Source organism: Mandrillus leucophaeus, unplaced genomic scaffold (genome assembly GCF_000951045.1).
Source record: "Mandrillus leucophaeus isolate KB7577 unplaced genomic scaffold, Mleu.le_1.0 Scaffold1164, whole genome shotgun sequence".
NCBI classification, from domain to species: domain Eukaryota; kingdom Metazoa; phylum Chordata; class Mammalia; order Primates; family Cercopithecidae; genus Mandrillus; species Mandrillus leucophaeus.
In genome coordinates, this window is record NW_012099921.1 from 459,944 (window position 1) to 476,763 (window position 16,820).

Genomic DNA, 16,820 nt, shown 5'->3' on the forward strand with positions numbered 1-16,820 from the left:
AAAAAAAAAAAAAAGAAAAAAAAAAAAAAACCAAACCAACCAACCAAACAAAAATACACTTTAAAAAATTGCTGCATAATATTATTAGGTTGGTGCAAAAGTAATTGTGGTTTTGCCGTTATGCAATACATTTTGCACCAACCTAATAGATGTGCATAGTTTCAGGGTACATGTGATAATTTAATACATTCATATAATTTGTAAAGATCAAATCAGCGTACTTGGGATATCCATCAAATTAAATATTTGTCTTTCTTTATATTAGAACTATTCAAATTCTCCTAGCTATTTTGAAATATGCAATACATTATTGTAGACTGTAGCCACCTTACTCATCTATCTGTCACTAGGTCTTATTTCTTCTCTCAAACTATATATTTGTACCCATTAGTCAACTTCTTGTCATCCCACCTCCCTCCTCCCCTTCAGAGTCTCTGGTAACGACCAAACTACTGTCTGTCTTCATAAGATCTACTTTTTAAGCTCCCACATATGAGTGAGAACATGCAGTATTTGTCTTTCTGTGCTTGGCTTATTTCACTTAGCATAATGATCTCCAATTCCGTCCATGTTGCTGCTAATAATAGGATTTCATTGTTTATTTTATGGCTGAATGATATTCCATTGTGTATATATACCACATTTTCTTTATCCATTCATCTGTTGATGGGCACCTAGGTTGATTCCATATTTTGGCTATTGTGAATCATACTGCAATAAACATGGAATGCAGATGTCTTTTCAATATATTGATTTCCTTTTTGTGTGTGTGTGTGTGTATATACCCAGTAGAGGAATTACTGAATCATATGGTACTTCTATTTTTAGTTTTGTGAGGAACTTCTATCCTTGAACTATACACTGTAAATGGGCAAAGTGTATGGCATGTAAATTTTGTCTCAATAAAGCTGTTAAAAAATACATGCATTTGGCTGGGCGTGGTGGCTCATGCTTGTAATCCCAGCACTTTGGGAGGCTGAGGCAGGCAGATCACGAGGTCAGGAGATCGAGACTATCCTGGTCAACACGGTGAAACCCCATCTCTACTAAAAATACAAAAAAATTAGCCAGGCGTGGTGGTGGGCGCCTGTAGTCCCAGCTACTCTGGAGGCTGAGGCAGGAGAATGGTGTGAACCTGGGAGATGGAGCTTGCAGTGAGGCAAGATAGCGCTACTGCACTCCAGCCTGGGTGACAGAGCAAGACTCCGTCTCAAAAAAAAAAAAAAAAAAAAAAAAGGCATGCATTTGATTTTGGCTCCCAGTTAAGATGGAATAACAGAGACCAGGTTTATCCTCCCAGTTGAAACAGCTAAAAAACTGGAACAAATACATGAGACAAGAGCTCTTTGATGTTGGACATCAGTCAATAAAGGACACTGATCCTTGAGAATTAGGAAACAAATGAGGCTAGCCCTGTGTTCTCCCCAGCTGACTGCCTGGAGAGCATTTCCAGACCACAGCACAGGGAAGGAAAACTGAGGTGGGACACCAGCAGACTCCCTAAGTTGAAGAGACAGAGCTGGAAATCTAGGGAAGCCAAGGCAGGCAGGGTTCACATTGCAGAGCACAGAGACACAGCTGAGAGATCACAGAGCAAAGCCCAGAGCTATGCAGAGAATCCTCCTTGAACATGCAGTTGAGTTCTGCTCAGAGAATACAGATGAGGAAGCTACCCTAGTACTAGGAAAGAACCACCCAAAAGGAGAAGTGGGAATCATACCTGGAATCACACAGGGCCAGGAATAGTGTCTATTCCTGACAGTCAGGTGAAAAAAAACCTCATAATGCACAGGGCATTGTTTAGCGTAGTAAGAAGGTTTTGGCTCAGTAGCAGAGAAAAAAAAAATCAACTCTAGAATAAATGCTTCTCAGGCCCTGCCTAACATCTTAAAGACAAAACCTGAAAAAATTCAAACAGAGCATCAGTTAACCACGGCACAACTTCAGTTGAATATACACAGTTGAAGTCTCCAGAGGGGAAGGAGGGCAGAAAAAAATATTTGAAGAAATTATGTCCAGAAAAAATCCAAATAGGATGACAATTGGACACCCAAAGATTCAAGAAACTTCATGAATCCCCAGCACAAGAAACATGAAGACTATACCGAGGCAATAATCAAATTACTTAAGATCAGTGATAAAACCTTAACAACAACTAGAGAAAAAAGACATGTGCAGAGGAGCAGAAAGATGGATTACTAGCAGACTTCTTGTCAAAAATGAGTGAGAAAATAGTGGAACAGTCAACAACAACAATAGCAAATACCCAAAAGGCTGTCAACCGACAATTCTTTACCAGTGAAATGTATTTCAAAAAAGAAGAGGAAATAAGAATTCTTTCAGTCATACAAAAGCTGAAATAATTTTTCAGACATAAAAAGCAGACTTATGCTACAAGAAATGCTAAAGGAGTGGCGCACACCTGTAGTCCCAGCTACTCAGGAGGCTGAGAAAGGAGGATCGCTTGAGCCTGGGAGACATAGGCTGCAGTAAGCCAGGATCATGCCACTGACTCCAGCCTGGACGATAGAGGGAGATGCTACGGCAAAAAGAAAAGAAAAGAAAAGAGAGAAAGAGAGAGAAGCCAGTGTTGTGGCTCATGCCTATAATCCCAGCAATTTGGGAGGCCAACTTGGATAGATCACTCAAGTTCAGGAGTCCAAGACCAGCCTGAGCAATATGTTGAAACTCTGTCTCTAATAAAAATACACACACAAAAAATAGCCAGGCATGGTGGCATGCACCTGTAGCATCAGCTATTACACTTGGTTGGCTGAGGCACAAGAATTGCTTGAACCTGGGAGGTGGAGGTTGCAGTGAACTGAGATCACACCACTGCACTCCAGCCTGGGAGACACTGTCTCAAAAAAAAAAAAAAGGAAAAAAGAAAGAAAGAAATGTTAAAGGAAATTCTTTGAAGAGAAGGAAAATGCTACTAGCAGAAACCTGGTTCTACAAAAAGAAATGGGGTCAGGTGTGGTGGCTAATGCCTGTAATTTCAGCACTTTGTGAGGCTGAGGTAGGAGGACTGCTTGAGCCCAGGAGTTTGAGACCAGCCTGGGTAACATAATGAGACCCCATCTCTACAAAAAAATAGATAAATAAATTAGCCAGGTATGGTGCTGTGCACCTGTGATCCCAGCTACTTGAGAGGCTAAGGTAGGAGGATCGCTTGAGCACAGAAGGTCAAGGCTGCAGTGAGCTATGCACAATATGCCTATATGCCACTGCACTCCAGCCTGGGCAACAAAGCAGACCCTGTCTCAAAAAAGACAGAAAGGGAAGGGGAAGGGAACAGGGAAGGGGAAGGGTAAAAGGCAAGGAAGGAAGGAAGGAAAAAGTTGATTAAAATTTAATCAACTTAGGCCAGGTGTGGTGGCTCACGCCTGTAATCCCAGCACTTTGGGAGGCTGAGGCAGGCAGATCACGAGGTCAAGAGATTGGGACTAGCCTGACCAACATGGTGAAACCCTGTCTCTACTAAAAATACAAAAATTAGCTGACTGGGCATAGTGGCATGCACCTGTAGTCCCAGCTACTCAGGTGACTGAGGCAGGAGAATCACTTGAACGTGGGAGACAGAGCCACAGCTCCTGGGCTTGTCATAAATCTTTAATAAGCAAAATAACCCAATTTTAAAGTGAGCTCAAGACCAAGCATGGTGGCTCACGCCTATAACCCTAGTAGTTTAGGAGGCCAAGGTGGGTGGATCCCCTGAGGAGTTCAAGACCAGTCTGGCCAACATGGTGAAACCCTGTCTCTACTAAAAATACAAAAATTAGCCAGGCATGGTAACAGGCACCTGTAGTCCCAGCTACTTGGGAGACTGAGGCAGGAGAATTGCTTGAACCCAGGAGGTGGGTGTTATAGTGAGCCAAGATCTCGTGCCACTGCACTCTAGCCTGTGTGACAGAGCGACACGCCATCTCAAAAACAAACAAACAAAAAACACTAAAAGGCTCAAGATATGAACAGACATTTAAAGAATATGCCTAAGTGGCAAATAAGTACATGGTAAGATGCTCAACACCATTTATCAGTAAAGAAATGCAAGTTAAAAACAGAAAGAGATACTACCATATACTGAGTAGAATGGGTAGAATTCAAAAGACTAACCATACCAAGTGTTGGCAAGGATATAGAGGAACTGAATTTTTTTATACTGCTAGTGGGAATATAAAATTGTGCAACTGCTGTAGAAAACAGATTGGCAGTTTCCAGGCCTATCATATAATCTACCTATTTTACTTATAGGCATTTACCCAAGAGAAATAAAAACATATATCCACACAAAGACTTGCACATGAAGTTTTGAATGTTCATAGCAGCTTTATCTGCAATAGCCAAAAACTGGAAATCAACAAAATGTCCATCAATAGGTGAATTGATAAGCACAGTGTGGTATATCCATATAATGGAATACTACTGAGCAATAAGATGGAATGGACTAGTGAATCATGCAGAAACCTAGATAAATCTCAAAATAATTACACTAAGTGAAAGAAGTCAAACAAAAAAGGTCAGGTACTGTATGGTTCTATTTATATAAACTTCTTTCTTTTCTTTTTAAAAAATTTATATAAAATTCTTAAAAATGCAAAGTAGGTGGGGTGCGGTGGCTCACGCCTATAATCCCAGCACTTTGGGAGGCTGAGATGGGCAGATCACTTGAGGTCAGAAATTCAAGACCAGCCTGGCCAACATGGTGAAATCCCATCTCTTCTAAAAATATAAAAATTAGCTGGGCCTGGTGGTGCATCCCTGTAGTCCCAGCTACTTGGGAAGCTGAGGCAGGAAAAGCGCTTAAACCCCAGAGGTGGAGGTTGCAGTGAGCTGAGGTCATGCCATTGCACTCCAGCTTGGACGATGAAATGAGACTCTGTCTCAAAAACAAACAAACAAACAAAAATGCAGACTAATCTAGTGGCAGAAAACATGTCAACTGTTACCTGGGAACAGGGAGGGAGGCAAGAAATTACAAAAGGGATGATGGATACGTTCAATCTCTTGATTGCAGTGATGGTTTCAAAGACTATGCATATGCCAAAACGTATCAAATTGAACACCTCCAATATGTGCAATTGATTATATATCAACCATACCTCTAATAAAGCTGTTAAAAATAAAAAGTTTGAAACTAGCATTTAAGTTTTGTTTTTTTTTTTTTTTTGAGATGGCATCTTGCTCTGTCACCCAGGCTGGAGTGCAGTGGCACAATCTCGGCTCACTGCAACCTCTGCCTCCCAGATTCAAGTGATTCTCCTGCCTCAGCCTCCCAAGTACCTGGGATTACAGGCACCCACCGCCACTCCCAGCTAATTTTTGGATTTTTAGTAGAGATGGGTTTCACCATGTTGGCCAGGCTGGTCTCGAATGCCTGACCTCAGGTGATCCACCCACCATGGCCTCCCAAAGTGCTGGGATTACAGGCATGAGCCACCACGCCCGGCCATATTTGAGTTCTTATAAAGTCAGTTAACCTCAAGAGAAATAGTAAGTAAAGAGAGGTACAGTTGGCACACAAACAAGGCAAAGATTGTGCACATTGAACTGGAATGAGAAGAGTTTAAAAACAGGAGCAGAAAGAAAAGCAGTAGGCTCTGGAATTAGCCTGCTTGAGTTCAGATCTTTGGTCTCCTGCTTACCAGCTAGGACCGGCCTGGATAAAACTGTAAAGTGAATAGACCTTGCTTCCAGAATGCCTGGGTTGAAATCTCAGTTCTGCCACTTTCTAGATGAGTGGCCTTGGGCCAGTTATTTAACCTCTCTGTGCCTCAGTTTCCTCATCTCTATCAAAAGAACGTGTCTCTCAGCATTGGTATAGTACCTGGCATATAATAGGTGCTCAGTGGAACATTAACTGTCATTAGTAGTACCCAGTGAGTTGATGACTGGATTGAACTGATGACCGGATTGGGGTGAGATCTTGAGCACCTGATGCCAAAACCTGAGCTCTCCCACCCTTCAGGCTGCATCCTGGACAAACAGATCCTAGCCCCAGGGAGGGAAGTGTTGCTGTTAAGGTTAGATCCATTCCTTGGTCTCCCTTGGTCTCGGGTGCTCAGCTCGGAGGTCCAAACTCACATCACATGCTTCTAGACATTTTGCAGTCATGGCCGATAGTGTTGAGTCCTGGGCGGCACAGGTCCTTTCTCCCACAAGGTCAGAGGCTGAGCTGAGCATCACTGCAGCGATGAGATTCCTGTAGCTGGATGGAGCCAGGTGCTTGTCACTACGCTCAGCTTGGCACATACATCCCCCTATATAATCCTGTCAGCAACGTTGAGAAATGAAGGGTCTCTGGCTTCATTTGACCCATGAGGAAACTAGACTCAGAGAGGCAAGGTGATCTGCCTGAGGTCACACAGTGAGGTCAGCTCTTCCCAGCATGTGGTTCCGGAGCTGGTGCTCTTTCCACTGTGCTGTGCTCTTTCTCCTCCTCCCAGCCCTGAGCACCTTTTCTCTGGGTGGCTGGGTGCTATTGTGTGTGGGTGGGGTGGGGGTACATGCTGAGGGTGATGACTTTCTTCCTCTTGCCTGCAGGGGCCTAGCTCTTGCTGCTTTCCTGGGCCTGGTCCTGTGGCTGTCTCTGGACACCTCCCGGCGGCCTGAGCAACTGGTATCCTTCGCAGGAATCTGCGTGTTCATTGCTCTCCTCTTTGCCTGCTCAAAGCATCATTGCGCAGTGAGTGCCAGTTGTGGGGCCCAGGGCTGGAAGTGTTTGCCTCTCTCTTCTGCCTCTAGGCTGGATCTGGGTGCTGGGGTATAGGCAGATGCTCCTGTTGGGAGAGCCCTCGAGGCTCAGGGCCTGGAGAAGACCTGTGTGTATCAGGACAGGCTTCCTGTGAAGCAAAAGTCTTCAAACTCCCCAGCAGGGATGTCTCTCCAGACTCAGAGGCCACCAGGACATTTGTTTCCTTGGTGACATGTCGTCTGGTCAGTCTAATCCTGGTCTTCAGGTCTGTAGGCTCAGGAACTACCTCCACCCCAACCACAGAAAACACAGGCCAGAGCTCCAGTCTGTCTGCAGAGCCAAGGGTTTCCTGGAATCATTAGCTTAAAATAGTGCTTCTCAAAGTCTGCGCTCCAGACCAACAGCAGCAGTGCCTCCATGGAACTTACCAGAAATGTAACTTCTTAGGCCCCACCCTAAGCCCACTGCATTAGAAACTCAGGGGCAAGGGCAGCAATCATCCTGTCAGCAAGCACAATTCTGATGTGTACTAAATTCTGATGTAGACTAAATTCTGATATAGACTACATTCTAATGTGTACTAAATTCTGATGTGTACTAAAATCTGATGTATACTAAGGCAGGCATGCACCCATTTGGGAGGTCCCTGCCATGGGCAGATAGAACCTTCTCTCTCTGCCTCTGTAGCATCAGGATCCCTCCCTGTTTCACAGTGTGGCTACCACCTACCCCAGGCTACCGCCAAGCCTCCCAGAAGGATGCACACCAGAGCTTGGACTTGCTGCTAAGGAATTATTAAATGCTGATCAGGGAACAGCAACCTGAGGAGCCCAGCTCTCATCTGCTGGGAGGAGCAGGGGGTGTGGGCATGGAGAGAGTTGGGGTTGAGGTGGATGGGAGCCCAGCCTGTGGAGGAGAGATTGGAGATGGTCAGGCAGACAGGGTTCACACGAGCTGGAGAGGAGCTGGGCCCAGAGCAGTCTGGTGCTGATCCTGAGGCCAGAGCCCCAGGCCACATCTCTGGCAGTGATGACCAGGAGACGAAGTGCCGTGGCATGCCGAAGGCTGGTCAGGTTTCGCCTGAGTTCTTGGTTAGAATCTTGGCCCACCCCTGCCCACTGCCCAGGTCCATTCCTGCCAACCACATGGCCTGTTCTGAATCCCAGGGAGGGATCAGGCAACAGTACTAGGCAACAGGCCTAGTACTCTGTCTGGCTCCAGCCCCATTCTCCGGGCAGGCCGATGCTCCTGGGCTCCCTCGGTAGCCAGTGCCCCCTGCTCTCACCCCCACCCAGCTCCCTGCCCATCCCTCAAGGAGCTGAACTCACCTTTCCGTGGGGTGGGGTGGCAGGTGTCCTGGCGGGCCGTGTCTTGGGGACTTGGACTGCAGTTTGTACTTGGACTCCTCGTCATCAGAACAGAACCAGGATTTATTGCGTTCCAGTGGCTGGGCGAGCAGATCCGGGTAGGTACATGGGACCTGGATGCCCAGAGCATCTTAGGTTACTGGGAGTAGGGGAGAAGCCACTTGGCAGGGGGAAAAGTGGATGGTGAGGCCATAGAGATGGCTTGGGACCTGGAGGGTAGGGTAGACTGAGGGTCCCATACCAGGTGGGTAGCTGGGGCCCGGGCAGTGCAGCTGCCACTTCCCTCACACCTGGCACTGAGGCCCCAATAGAGTAGTCTTTTCAGAGGCTGGGTCTGCAATCAGCAGTGACTTGGAAATTGTAATAGTTAAAAGTGCTTTAAAAAAAATCTCCCCAAATCTGCAAATGATTTACTTCTGTGTGTGTGTGTTTAAAAATAATGTGTATTGAAGTCATACATTTTTATTCTGTTGTTGCTTTTTTTTTTCAAGACAGGGTCTCACTTTTGTCACCCAGGCTAGAATGCACTGGCACAATCTTGGCTCACTGCAACCTCTGCCTCCCTGGTTCAAGCAATTCTCCTGCCTCAGCCTGCCCAGTAGCTGGGATTACAGACACCCACCACCATGCCCGGCTAATGTTTGTATTTTTAGTAAAGACAGGGTTTCACCATGTTGGCCAGGCTGGTCTCGAACTCCTGACCTCAGACGATTTGCTTGCCTTGGCCTCCCAAAGTGCTGGGATTACAGGCGTGAGCCACCACACCTGGGCCCATTTTGTTTTGTTTTGAAACAGTCTTGCTCTGGCATCCAGGCTGAGTGCAGTGGTATGAATACGGCTCACTGCAGCCTTGACATCCTGGGCTCAAGTGATCCTCCCACCTCAGCCTCCCCAGTATTGAGTAGCTGGGACTACAGGTGTAAGCCACCATGCCAAGCTAATTAAAACATATTTTTTCTTTTTTTTTTCTTTTTCTTTTTCTTTTTTTTTTGGTAGATACAGGGTCTCCCTATGTTGCCCAGGCTGGTCTCAAACTCCTGGGCTCAAGTGATCTCATCTTGAGCCATGGTGCCCAACCAATTTTGTTTTTTATTTTGGTAAAATATACAGAACATAAAATTGACCATTTTAACCACTTTTAAGTGTCATTAAATTCATGCACACTGTTGTACAACTATCATGATTTACTTTTGTCAAAAGAAAATTATAACAAATTTAGTTTAAAGATCTTAATTGGCTTTTACTTGTGATTTTAGAGTGAGGCAACACCTCATTCTATAAAAATAGAGTGAGTGTTCCGATGAGTTGAGCAGAGGAGGTTGGCTTTATAGACAGAGAAAGGCTGAAGAAAGCAGAAACAGAAAACAAAAAGCAGAATGCTTGTTTCAAGGTCACTTTCCTTGTAAAGGTCAAAACTGAGGGGACTGCTTGTCATGCTGCATTTGGGGATATGGCTATATGTCTCATTCCCCTGGTTTTTTGGAAGGTCAGGAGACAGCTTAGTTTTGACTTGTGATGTGGAACTTTATAGCATAAGCGATTCCATTTTGGTTTGGTCTGTTGGGCAAAGTGCAGGAGCTCAGTCCAAACCAATGGTCTCCTTTATTTAACACTTAGAATTTTTTAAATCTATTTATTTGTTTATTTATTTTGAAACCAGGTTATGAGACTAGCTACTTTTTCTATTTTTGGTGGAGACAGAGTTTCACCACGTTGCCAAGGCTGGTCTCAAAGTCCTGGGCTCAAGTAATCTGCCTCCCTTGGCCTCCCAAAGTGCTGGGATTACAGGCATAAGCCCCCACGCTGACCTTCTTTTGTTTTATTTTAGTTTAGTTTAGATTAGTTTAGTTTAGTTTAGTTTTGAGACAGGGTTTCACTTCCATCACTCAGACTGGAGTGCAGTGGCGTGATCTTACCTCATTGCAGCCTCAACTTCCTAGACTCAAGGGATGCTCCTACCTCAGCCTCCTGAGTAGCTGCGACTATAGGTGTGAGCCACTACACCCGGCTAATTTTTGTGTTTTTAACACTAAAAAAAATATAAATTATCAAGGACATAGGTTAAATAGGTTAATCTACTTACCTCCCTCTCACCAGCTTGCAGTTCCCTGTGCTCTGTGCAGGGGGGAGCATGAGAACCCTGCCGGTCCAGGAATGTGCACACCTGCTGGCCTTGCTGAGAGTAACTGCACAGGGTGTGGAGGAAAAGACAGAGAGTTGCTTTTCTGGCTATGTCCCCATTTTATAGATGGGAACACTGAGGCCTGAACAAGAGAAATGACTTGCTGCCCCTGCAGTCACATTGCAAGTTCAGGATATAACACAGGTCTCCTGTAGAAGCGTGACTGGGCTCAGACTCCAAGGCCACAAGCCCGGGATGGGGACAAGATGAGGGGAGGCTTTGCCGTTGGTTGTCAGGGGCCTGAGCAGGCACAAAAGGCACTGCCTTCTTCACACGTCTCATGGTTACTTCCATTGTCTCTTCTTTATTGTCCTAACAACTGTCAGAGCATTTCTTTTTATTTTTTTTTTTGAGACAGAGTCTCGCTCTGTTGCCCAGGCTGCAGTGCAGTGGCACAAGCTCGGCTCACTGCAACCTCTGCCTCCTGGGTTCAAGCAATTTTCCTGCCTCAGCCTCCCGAGTAGCTGAGATTACAGGCGCCCACCACCACGCTCGGGTAATTTTTGTATTTTTAGCAGAGACGGGGTTTCACCATGTTTGCCAACTGGTCTCGAACTCCTGACCTCAGATGATCCGCCTGCCTTGGCCTCCCAAAGTGCTGAGATTACAGGTGTGAACCACCGCACCCAGCCTACAGAGCATGTCTTTAAAATTGACCAAAAAGGTGTCTCTTTGGCAAATATGCTTAGGAGCGAGTGCCCGCGGCGGTAGCTTTAACACTCCTTGCCAGGTGGTGCCCACCCCAATAAGAGCCTGGGGGGACTACGTCCCTGGGCCAAACCGCCTGTCTCTGGTCGCTGCTTCCTCCCTCCTCCCTTTCCAGCCTCACTGCCTGTTTTTGTTTTGCATTTTTCTTTCAGATCTTCCTGAGCTACACGGAGGCCGGCTCCAGCTTCGTGTTTGGGGAGGCGCTGGTCAAGGATGTCTTTGCCTTTCAGGTCAGCTTGACTCAGGGTCCCAGAGGCCTTTAGCAGCCACTGCCCAACGACTCCAGCTAGAGGGGAGTCTGGGCATGGTGGGGGCCCAGGTGGAAGGGGGGAGTCCTACGGGCAAAGGTCGCCGTACTGGGAAGTTAGTGAACCTTAAGTCTGGAGCCCGGGAGGGGCCCAGCAATGTTCACCTCATGAGATGTTTTTACTATATTTTGTAAAATTTGCAAAAGTAATATATTTCTGTATGTTTTTTTCTTAGAGATGACCCTCTAAATTATAGAATTACTGAGTAGCTGAGGACAAGAAGTGGGGGTAGGGGTCATGGGGATAGCTCCTGCTGAGACCTTAGCCCCTGATGTGCTGCAGAGACTCTGCGTCTAGAAAGAGCAGTTTTCAGGAAGGCTTAGGCTCAAATGATCCTCTCAGGTGCTCCTCCTTCAGGGCCCCTCACACGCCACCTCTGCCAGGAAGCCAGCCTTTACTAGTCCCGCTGCAATAGCTCCTTCCTTCGTGTCCTCCTAGACCTATGATCCCACCTTCCCTCCTCCCTCCCTGCCTCCATCCATCCTTCCTTTCTTTCTTCCAACAAAAATCTATTGTGCATTTACTGCACTGCAAAATATTATAGGGGAAATGGAGATAAAGGCACTGTTCTGTTTCAAAGAACTTATTGTCTAACAGTGGAGCCTCAACCCTAATTTAAAAACAAAGCAGCCTGTGCAAAGGATGAAGACGCTGCTGGTGGGACCCTTCACTGTTCTGGGTGGAGCTGTGGATGTATTTCTTTTTTCACCAGTTAACTGTTTAAGCACTGAAATGCCTTGTTTAGTAAGAACTCTAGTGTAGCCCTCCTCTGCCTGCCTTACACTCCAGTTGTCTAAGACCAGCTTGCTCTAGGCTTAAGCTCCACTTGCCAGGCAAAAGAGAGAGACTTGGGGCCCCACTTACCCAGTAGCTGACCCCAGTTTTCTGCCACTGATGCATGGCACTGAGAGGAAAATCAGGGCTACCCACTCTTGGTACATCCAGGACCACCATCACCATGGAGCTGCTATGCAAGACCCCATGTGCAGGTTCTAGAGGTTTCTGCTGTTTTTCATTATGCTGGCCACTGTTCCCAGAGCCTCCCCACCTGCTGGGGGTCTTGGACCCAGGAGACTTTTGGCCCAAGCCATGGACTTGGCTATGGACTTCTGGACTGGCGTTGAGCCATGTCAGGAGTTCAGACCCTCCTGCCTACCCCTGACCCTGACCTCTGGTGAGTTCCCCTTGGAGCCTTAGCGTCTCTTGTGCCAGCAGACTCCCTAGGGAATGTCCAGTCTAACACTGTCAGCCCTAGGAGGAAAGGGAGGGGCCCAGGTTCCTATCTTCTCTGAAGTCTTCTTGCCCCCTGGGCATACTTGCCCATCATGTTTTCTGAGACCAGTTCTGTATAGGGAGAATATTGGGAGGGGGAACCTGTGTCAGCCCCGCAAAGGCCCCTAATACCATATTCCTTTAGGGTAACGAGCAGCTGCTCCCTTACCTTTGCATAACCAGTACGGGGGTACTGAGGTTTCAGAAAAGACCAGTAAGGTCTGCTTTAGGGTGACTTCCGGCGTCCACCCAGGCAGGAGGCAGGGAGGTTCCCGCAGCTTCTCATACTTTAAAACACACACGCTCAGCCAGGCACGGTGGCTCATGCCTGTAATTCTAGCACTTTGGGAGGCTGAGGCAGGCGGATCACCTGAGGTTGGTAGTTTGAGACCAGCCTGACCGACATGGAGAAACCCTGTCTCCACTAAAAATACAAAATTAGCGGGGTGTGGTGGCATGCCTGTAATCCCAGCTACTCGGGAGGCTGAGGCAGGAGAATCGCTTGAACCCAGGAAGTGGAGGTTGCCATGAGCCGAGATCGCGCCATTGCACTCCAGCGTGGGCAACAAGAGCGGAACTCCGTCTCAACAAAACAAACACACACACACCCGACACTCTGCAGTTCAGCCTCCCCAGGCAGCTGGGTTCAAGTGCAATAAAGGAGGGGCCTGAGGAGTGCCTATAAGGAGAGATTCTTCCAACAAGAGACCATGAGGGAGACTCCTTGAGGAGGTGGCATTTGATATGGAGTTTAGGACAGAAGAGATTTGGACACACTGAGCTAGACAGGAAGAGGAAATGGCATGGGCAAAGCGTGGAGGTGAGAAAATACTAGCGTGTCCACAGTGCAGGGCCGAGTTCAGTGGACGGGCATGTAAGCTGTTTCCCAAAGGGAAATTAAAGCCTCGTTAGCCAAAAAGCAAGGGAAGAGGTGCTGGGCAGGCCACGCAGCTGCTGTCCGCCAGCACCCCTTCCCCCGCCCACCACCAGCCAGCATCTCTCCTGCGTCATAGCTGGGCTTGCCTCTGTGTCTGCCCCCTGGCCACATTAGCTGTGTCTCCTCAAATCCTGCCTCCCTTTCTGGAAGGATGTGCGCACACCTGCTGCTTGTATCTCTCCCAGAATCACCCTTTAGAATCATGGATTCCTTGACTGTTGGTACCAGGAGGGAGTTCAGTGAGGTTTGGGCCTCCCTTTTGTATTACTGATGGTCCAGCCAAGCCCCAGAGAGGAGCAGTGAACTGGCTACAATGGCACAGTGAGTTAGGGCAGAGCCAGAACTAGACCCCCTCCACTGGACTTCTGGTTAAGGGATGTATTCTTCCTCATACTATCAGCAGAAATCAGCGGCCTCATGTCTCTCCTCCAATACAAAAACACTCTGAATAACAAAAATGATCATTTAAAAATGTAGCCATTAGGCTGGGTGTGGTGGCTCACGCCTGTAATGCCAGTACTTTGGGAGGCTGAGGTGGTCTGATGACTTGAGTTCAGGGATTCGAGACCAGCCTGGCCAATATAGTGAAACCCTATCCCTACTAAAAATACAAAAATTAGCCAGGCATGGTGGCGGGTGCTTGTAATTCCAGCTACTCAGGAGGCTGAGGCAAGAGAATGACTTGAACCCGGGAGACGGAGGTTGCAGTGAGCAGAGATCGTACCACTGCACTCCAGCCCAGGCAACAGAGCGAGACTCTGTCAAAAAAAAAAAAAAAAAAAAAAAAAAAAAGAAGAAGAAGAGGAGGAAAAGGAAGAAGAAGAAGAGGAAGAGGAGGAGGAGGAAGAGGAAGTGGAAAAAGATGCATCAGTGGTGTCAAAAAACTTTGAAGTGGAATGTTCAGTTAAGATAAAAACAATGGTGAGCTGGGTTTATCATTAACCAGCCTCAGCATTTCCCAGCCAAACACTAGCAGTTTCCTGGCCTCTGGTAGGCCCTGTCCTCTGGACAAATTCCTGGACAGTGTATTGGCTGATGCGCCATCCTTAGCAATGCTGGGAAAGATGAAGGAGGACTAGGATAAATGCTTCATGGCCACAGAATTCTCTTTCTCACTAATCACAACATTTTATTCAGCCTCTCACTCTCCCCTGTATCACACACATATGCTTGGAATTTGCCCTCAAGGTAGGGGTGGTTTTGTTGAATGCTGAGCTGAACAGAAGACTCAGGACGTTCTCTCTGTTCTTTCTATGAATCATACAGACCTAGTCCAAGGCCTTTGGCCAATTTCAGCCTGGGGAAGTCTTCTCTGAGCTCACTCAGATTTTCAGGATCCAAGCTGCTTCCTGCTGGGCCATGGTCCAGCTGCTCTCTTCTGGGGGGAAGTAAAGTCTCTCCCTGGGGTTTCCTCAGCCCTCAGCCTGCCCTGGGCCTGGAGTCCAGTACAGTGGATGTGGACGTGGCAGTCACCCCTTGGCTGGATCAGCTGGATTAGTCATTCCACCTTGGCTTCGACTCCCTTCTAGTAACTTTCCACCCGCATGATCATACCCCCCTGGGTCTGGCTGACCCGGGAGCAGACTCTCATTCTTTCACTATTGTTCTAGCCTCCGGAACAAGCACCCACTGCTAAGTTCAGCAGTGCTGCTCACATTTCTCTGGAGGAACCCCTAGGGTCAAGGAAAATGTCTTCATCTCCTGAGAGTTTCGGGATGTCTGACATAGACTTGTAATCCCCAGTGGTCAACAGTGCCAAATTTTGCACACACACACACACACACACACACAAAGATCAAATAAGGACCAAAAGGTATCATTGGATTTGGTAGTTAAGGGGTAACCGGTAACCTTAGTGAGCATGGTTTTCAGTGAAGGGAATGGGAAGTAAGTGAAGCCTGGGGTGGGATGGCTGAAAGAAGGGAGATGGGACAGCTGAGGCAGGAGGCATTGTTGAAAACCCGGGATCCAGGCAGAAATAGTTATGAGGGGCAGAGTGCTGAGGCCATTCTGGGCAAAGGGATGGCACAAACAGGAAATCAGGAGGTGTAGCTAGGGGACAGCCAGAAATGCAACTGTTTTGGACTTGAGTCCCTTCCACTTTCTGGCGATGGCACTGGTACAGTGTACACCGCGGCTGCTGCCCCAAGCATCTTCCAACTTTGGGTTTTTGTGGCTCACTGTGGCCTGGGGCTGGTGACAGGGCACTGTCGACGGTGCTCAGGCCTTGGGGTCTGGGGACATGAGGGTTTGCCCAGACAGCCTTAGGAAGTCAGCAGGAGCCCTGGCTCAGCTTCCTCCAGGGAGAGGAGGAAGCAGGCCATGTCCTTAGTGGGTTTTGTCTGGCCTTCAAAGCCTGTTTCTTGGCCCAGGTGATGAAGTTTGCTCACAGTGTCTAATCTAGGCTCCAGGGCTGTGGTTGTCAGAGTGTGGTGTCCAGGTCAGCTGCACCAGCAGCATCTGGAAAGGCCAAACATCAGGCCCCACTGTAGACCTATTAAATCCAAAATATTTCTAGCAAATTCTCAGAGTTGCTGCTGGTCCACGTGCTGAGAACCAGTGGCCTAGAAGAGCTAGAATATCCTTCTTCCTTGAGTTATGGTACTAGCAGGACCAACCTCCAAAGCCATTTCTACAAGGCAGTGGTCAGGACTTACTTGGCTCTTCCTTGAAGGGGACTGCCTTAGTCCGTCGAGGAGGCCATAATGAAAACCATAGACTGGGTGGTTACAAGCCACAGAAATTTATTTCTCACACTTCTGGAAGTCTGAGATCAGGGTCCCTGCAAGGTTGAATTCTGTTGAGGCCCACTTTGCTCTCTGCCCACTTGGTCATCTGTGTCCTCACATGGTAAAAGAGGTGAGGGAGCTCTCTGGAGCCTCTTTTGGTTTTTCTTTTTATCTTTTTGAGACAGGATCTCACTCTGTTGCCCAGGCTGGAGTGCAGCGGTGTGATCACTGCTTGCTGCAACCTCCGTCTCCTGGGCTCGTGATCCTCCTGCCTCAGCCTCCAGAATACCTGGGACTACAGGCGCATACCATCATGCCTAGCTAATTTTTTGATTTTTGGTAGAGACAGGGTCTTACTATGTTGCCAGGCTGGTCTTGAATTCCTGAACTCAAGGAATCCTCTGGCCTCAGCCTCCCAAAATGCTGGGATTACAGGTGTGAGCCACTGTGCCTGGCATGTGGCCTCATTTATAAGGGCACTAATCCCATTCATGAGGGCTCCACCCTCATAACCTAATCACCCCCAAAGGCTCCACCTGCTAATACCATCACCTAGGGAATTAGGTTTCAATATATGAATTCAGGGGGACAGAGACATTCAGTTTCCAGCAGGGATGCATGCT

General features: G+C 47.5%; 1 protein-coding gene across 1 annotated transcript in view; it reads left to right on the forward strand.

The window, feature by feature from the left end:
* The window catches only part of SLC28A1 (solute carrier family 28 (concentrative nucleoside transporter), member 1), an 81,716-nt gene that overhangs the window by 29,358 nt on the left and 35,538 nt on the right, over positions 1–16,820 (forward strand). The window contains exons 6-8 of the mRNA XM_011999340.1: positions 6,544–6,685; positions 8,046–8,159; positions 11,104–11,181. Coding sequence (XP_011854730.1) covers positions 6,544–6,685; positions 8,046–8,159; positions 11,104–11,181 — 334 coding nt within the window. The remainder of the gene's footprint in view (positions 1–6,543; positions 6,686–8,045; positions 8,160–11,103; positions 11,182–16,820) is intronic.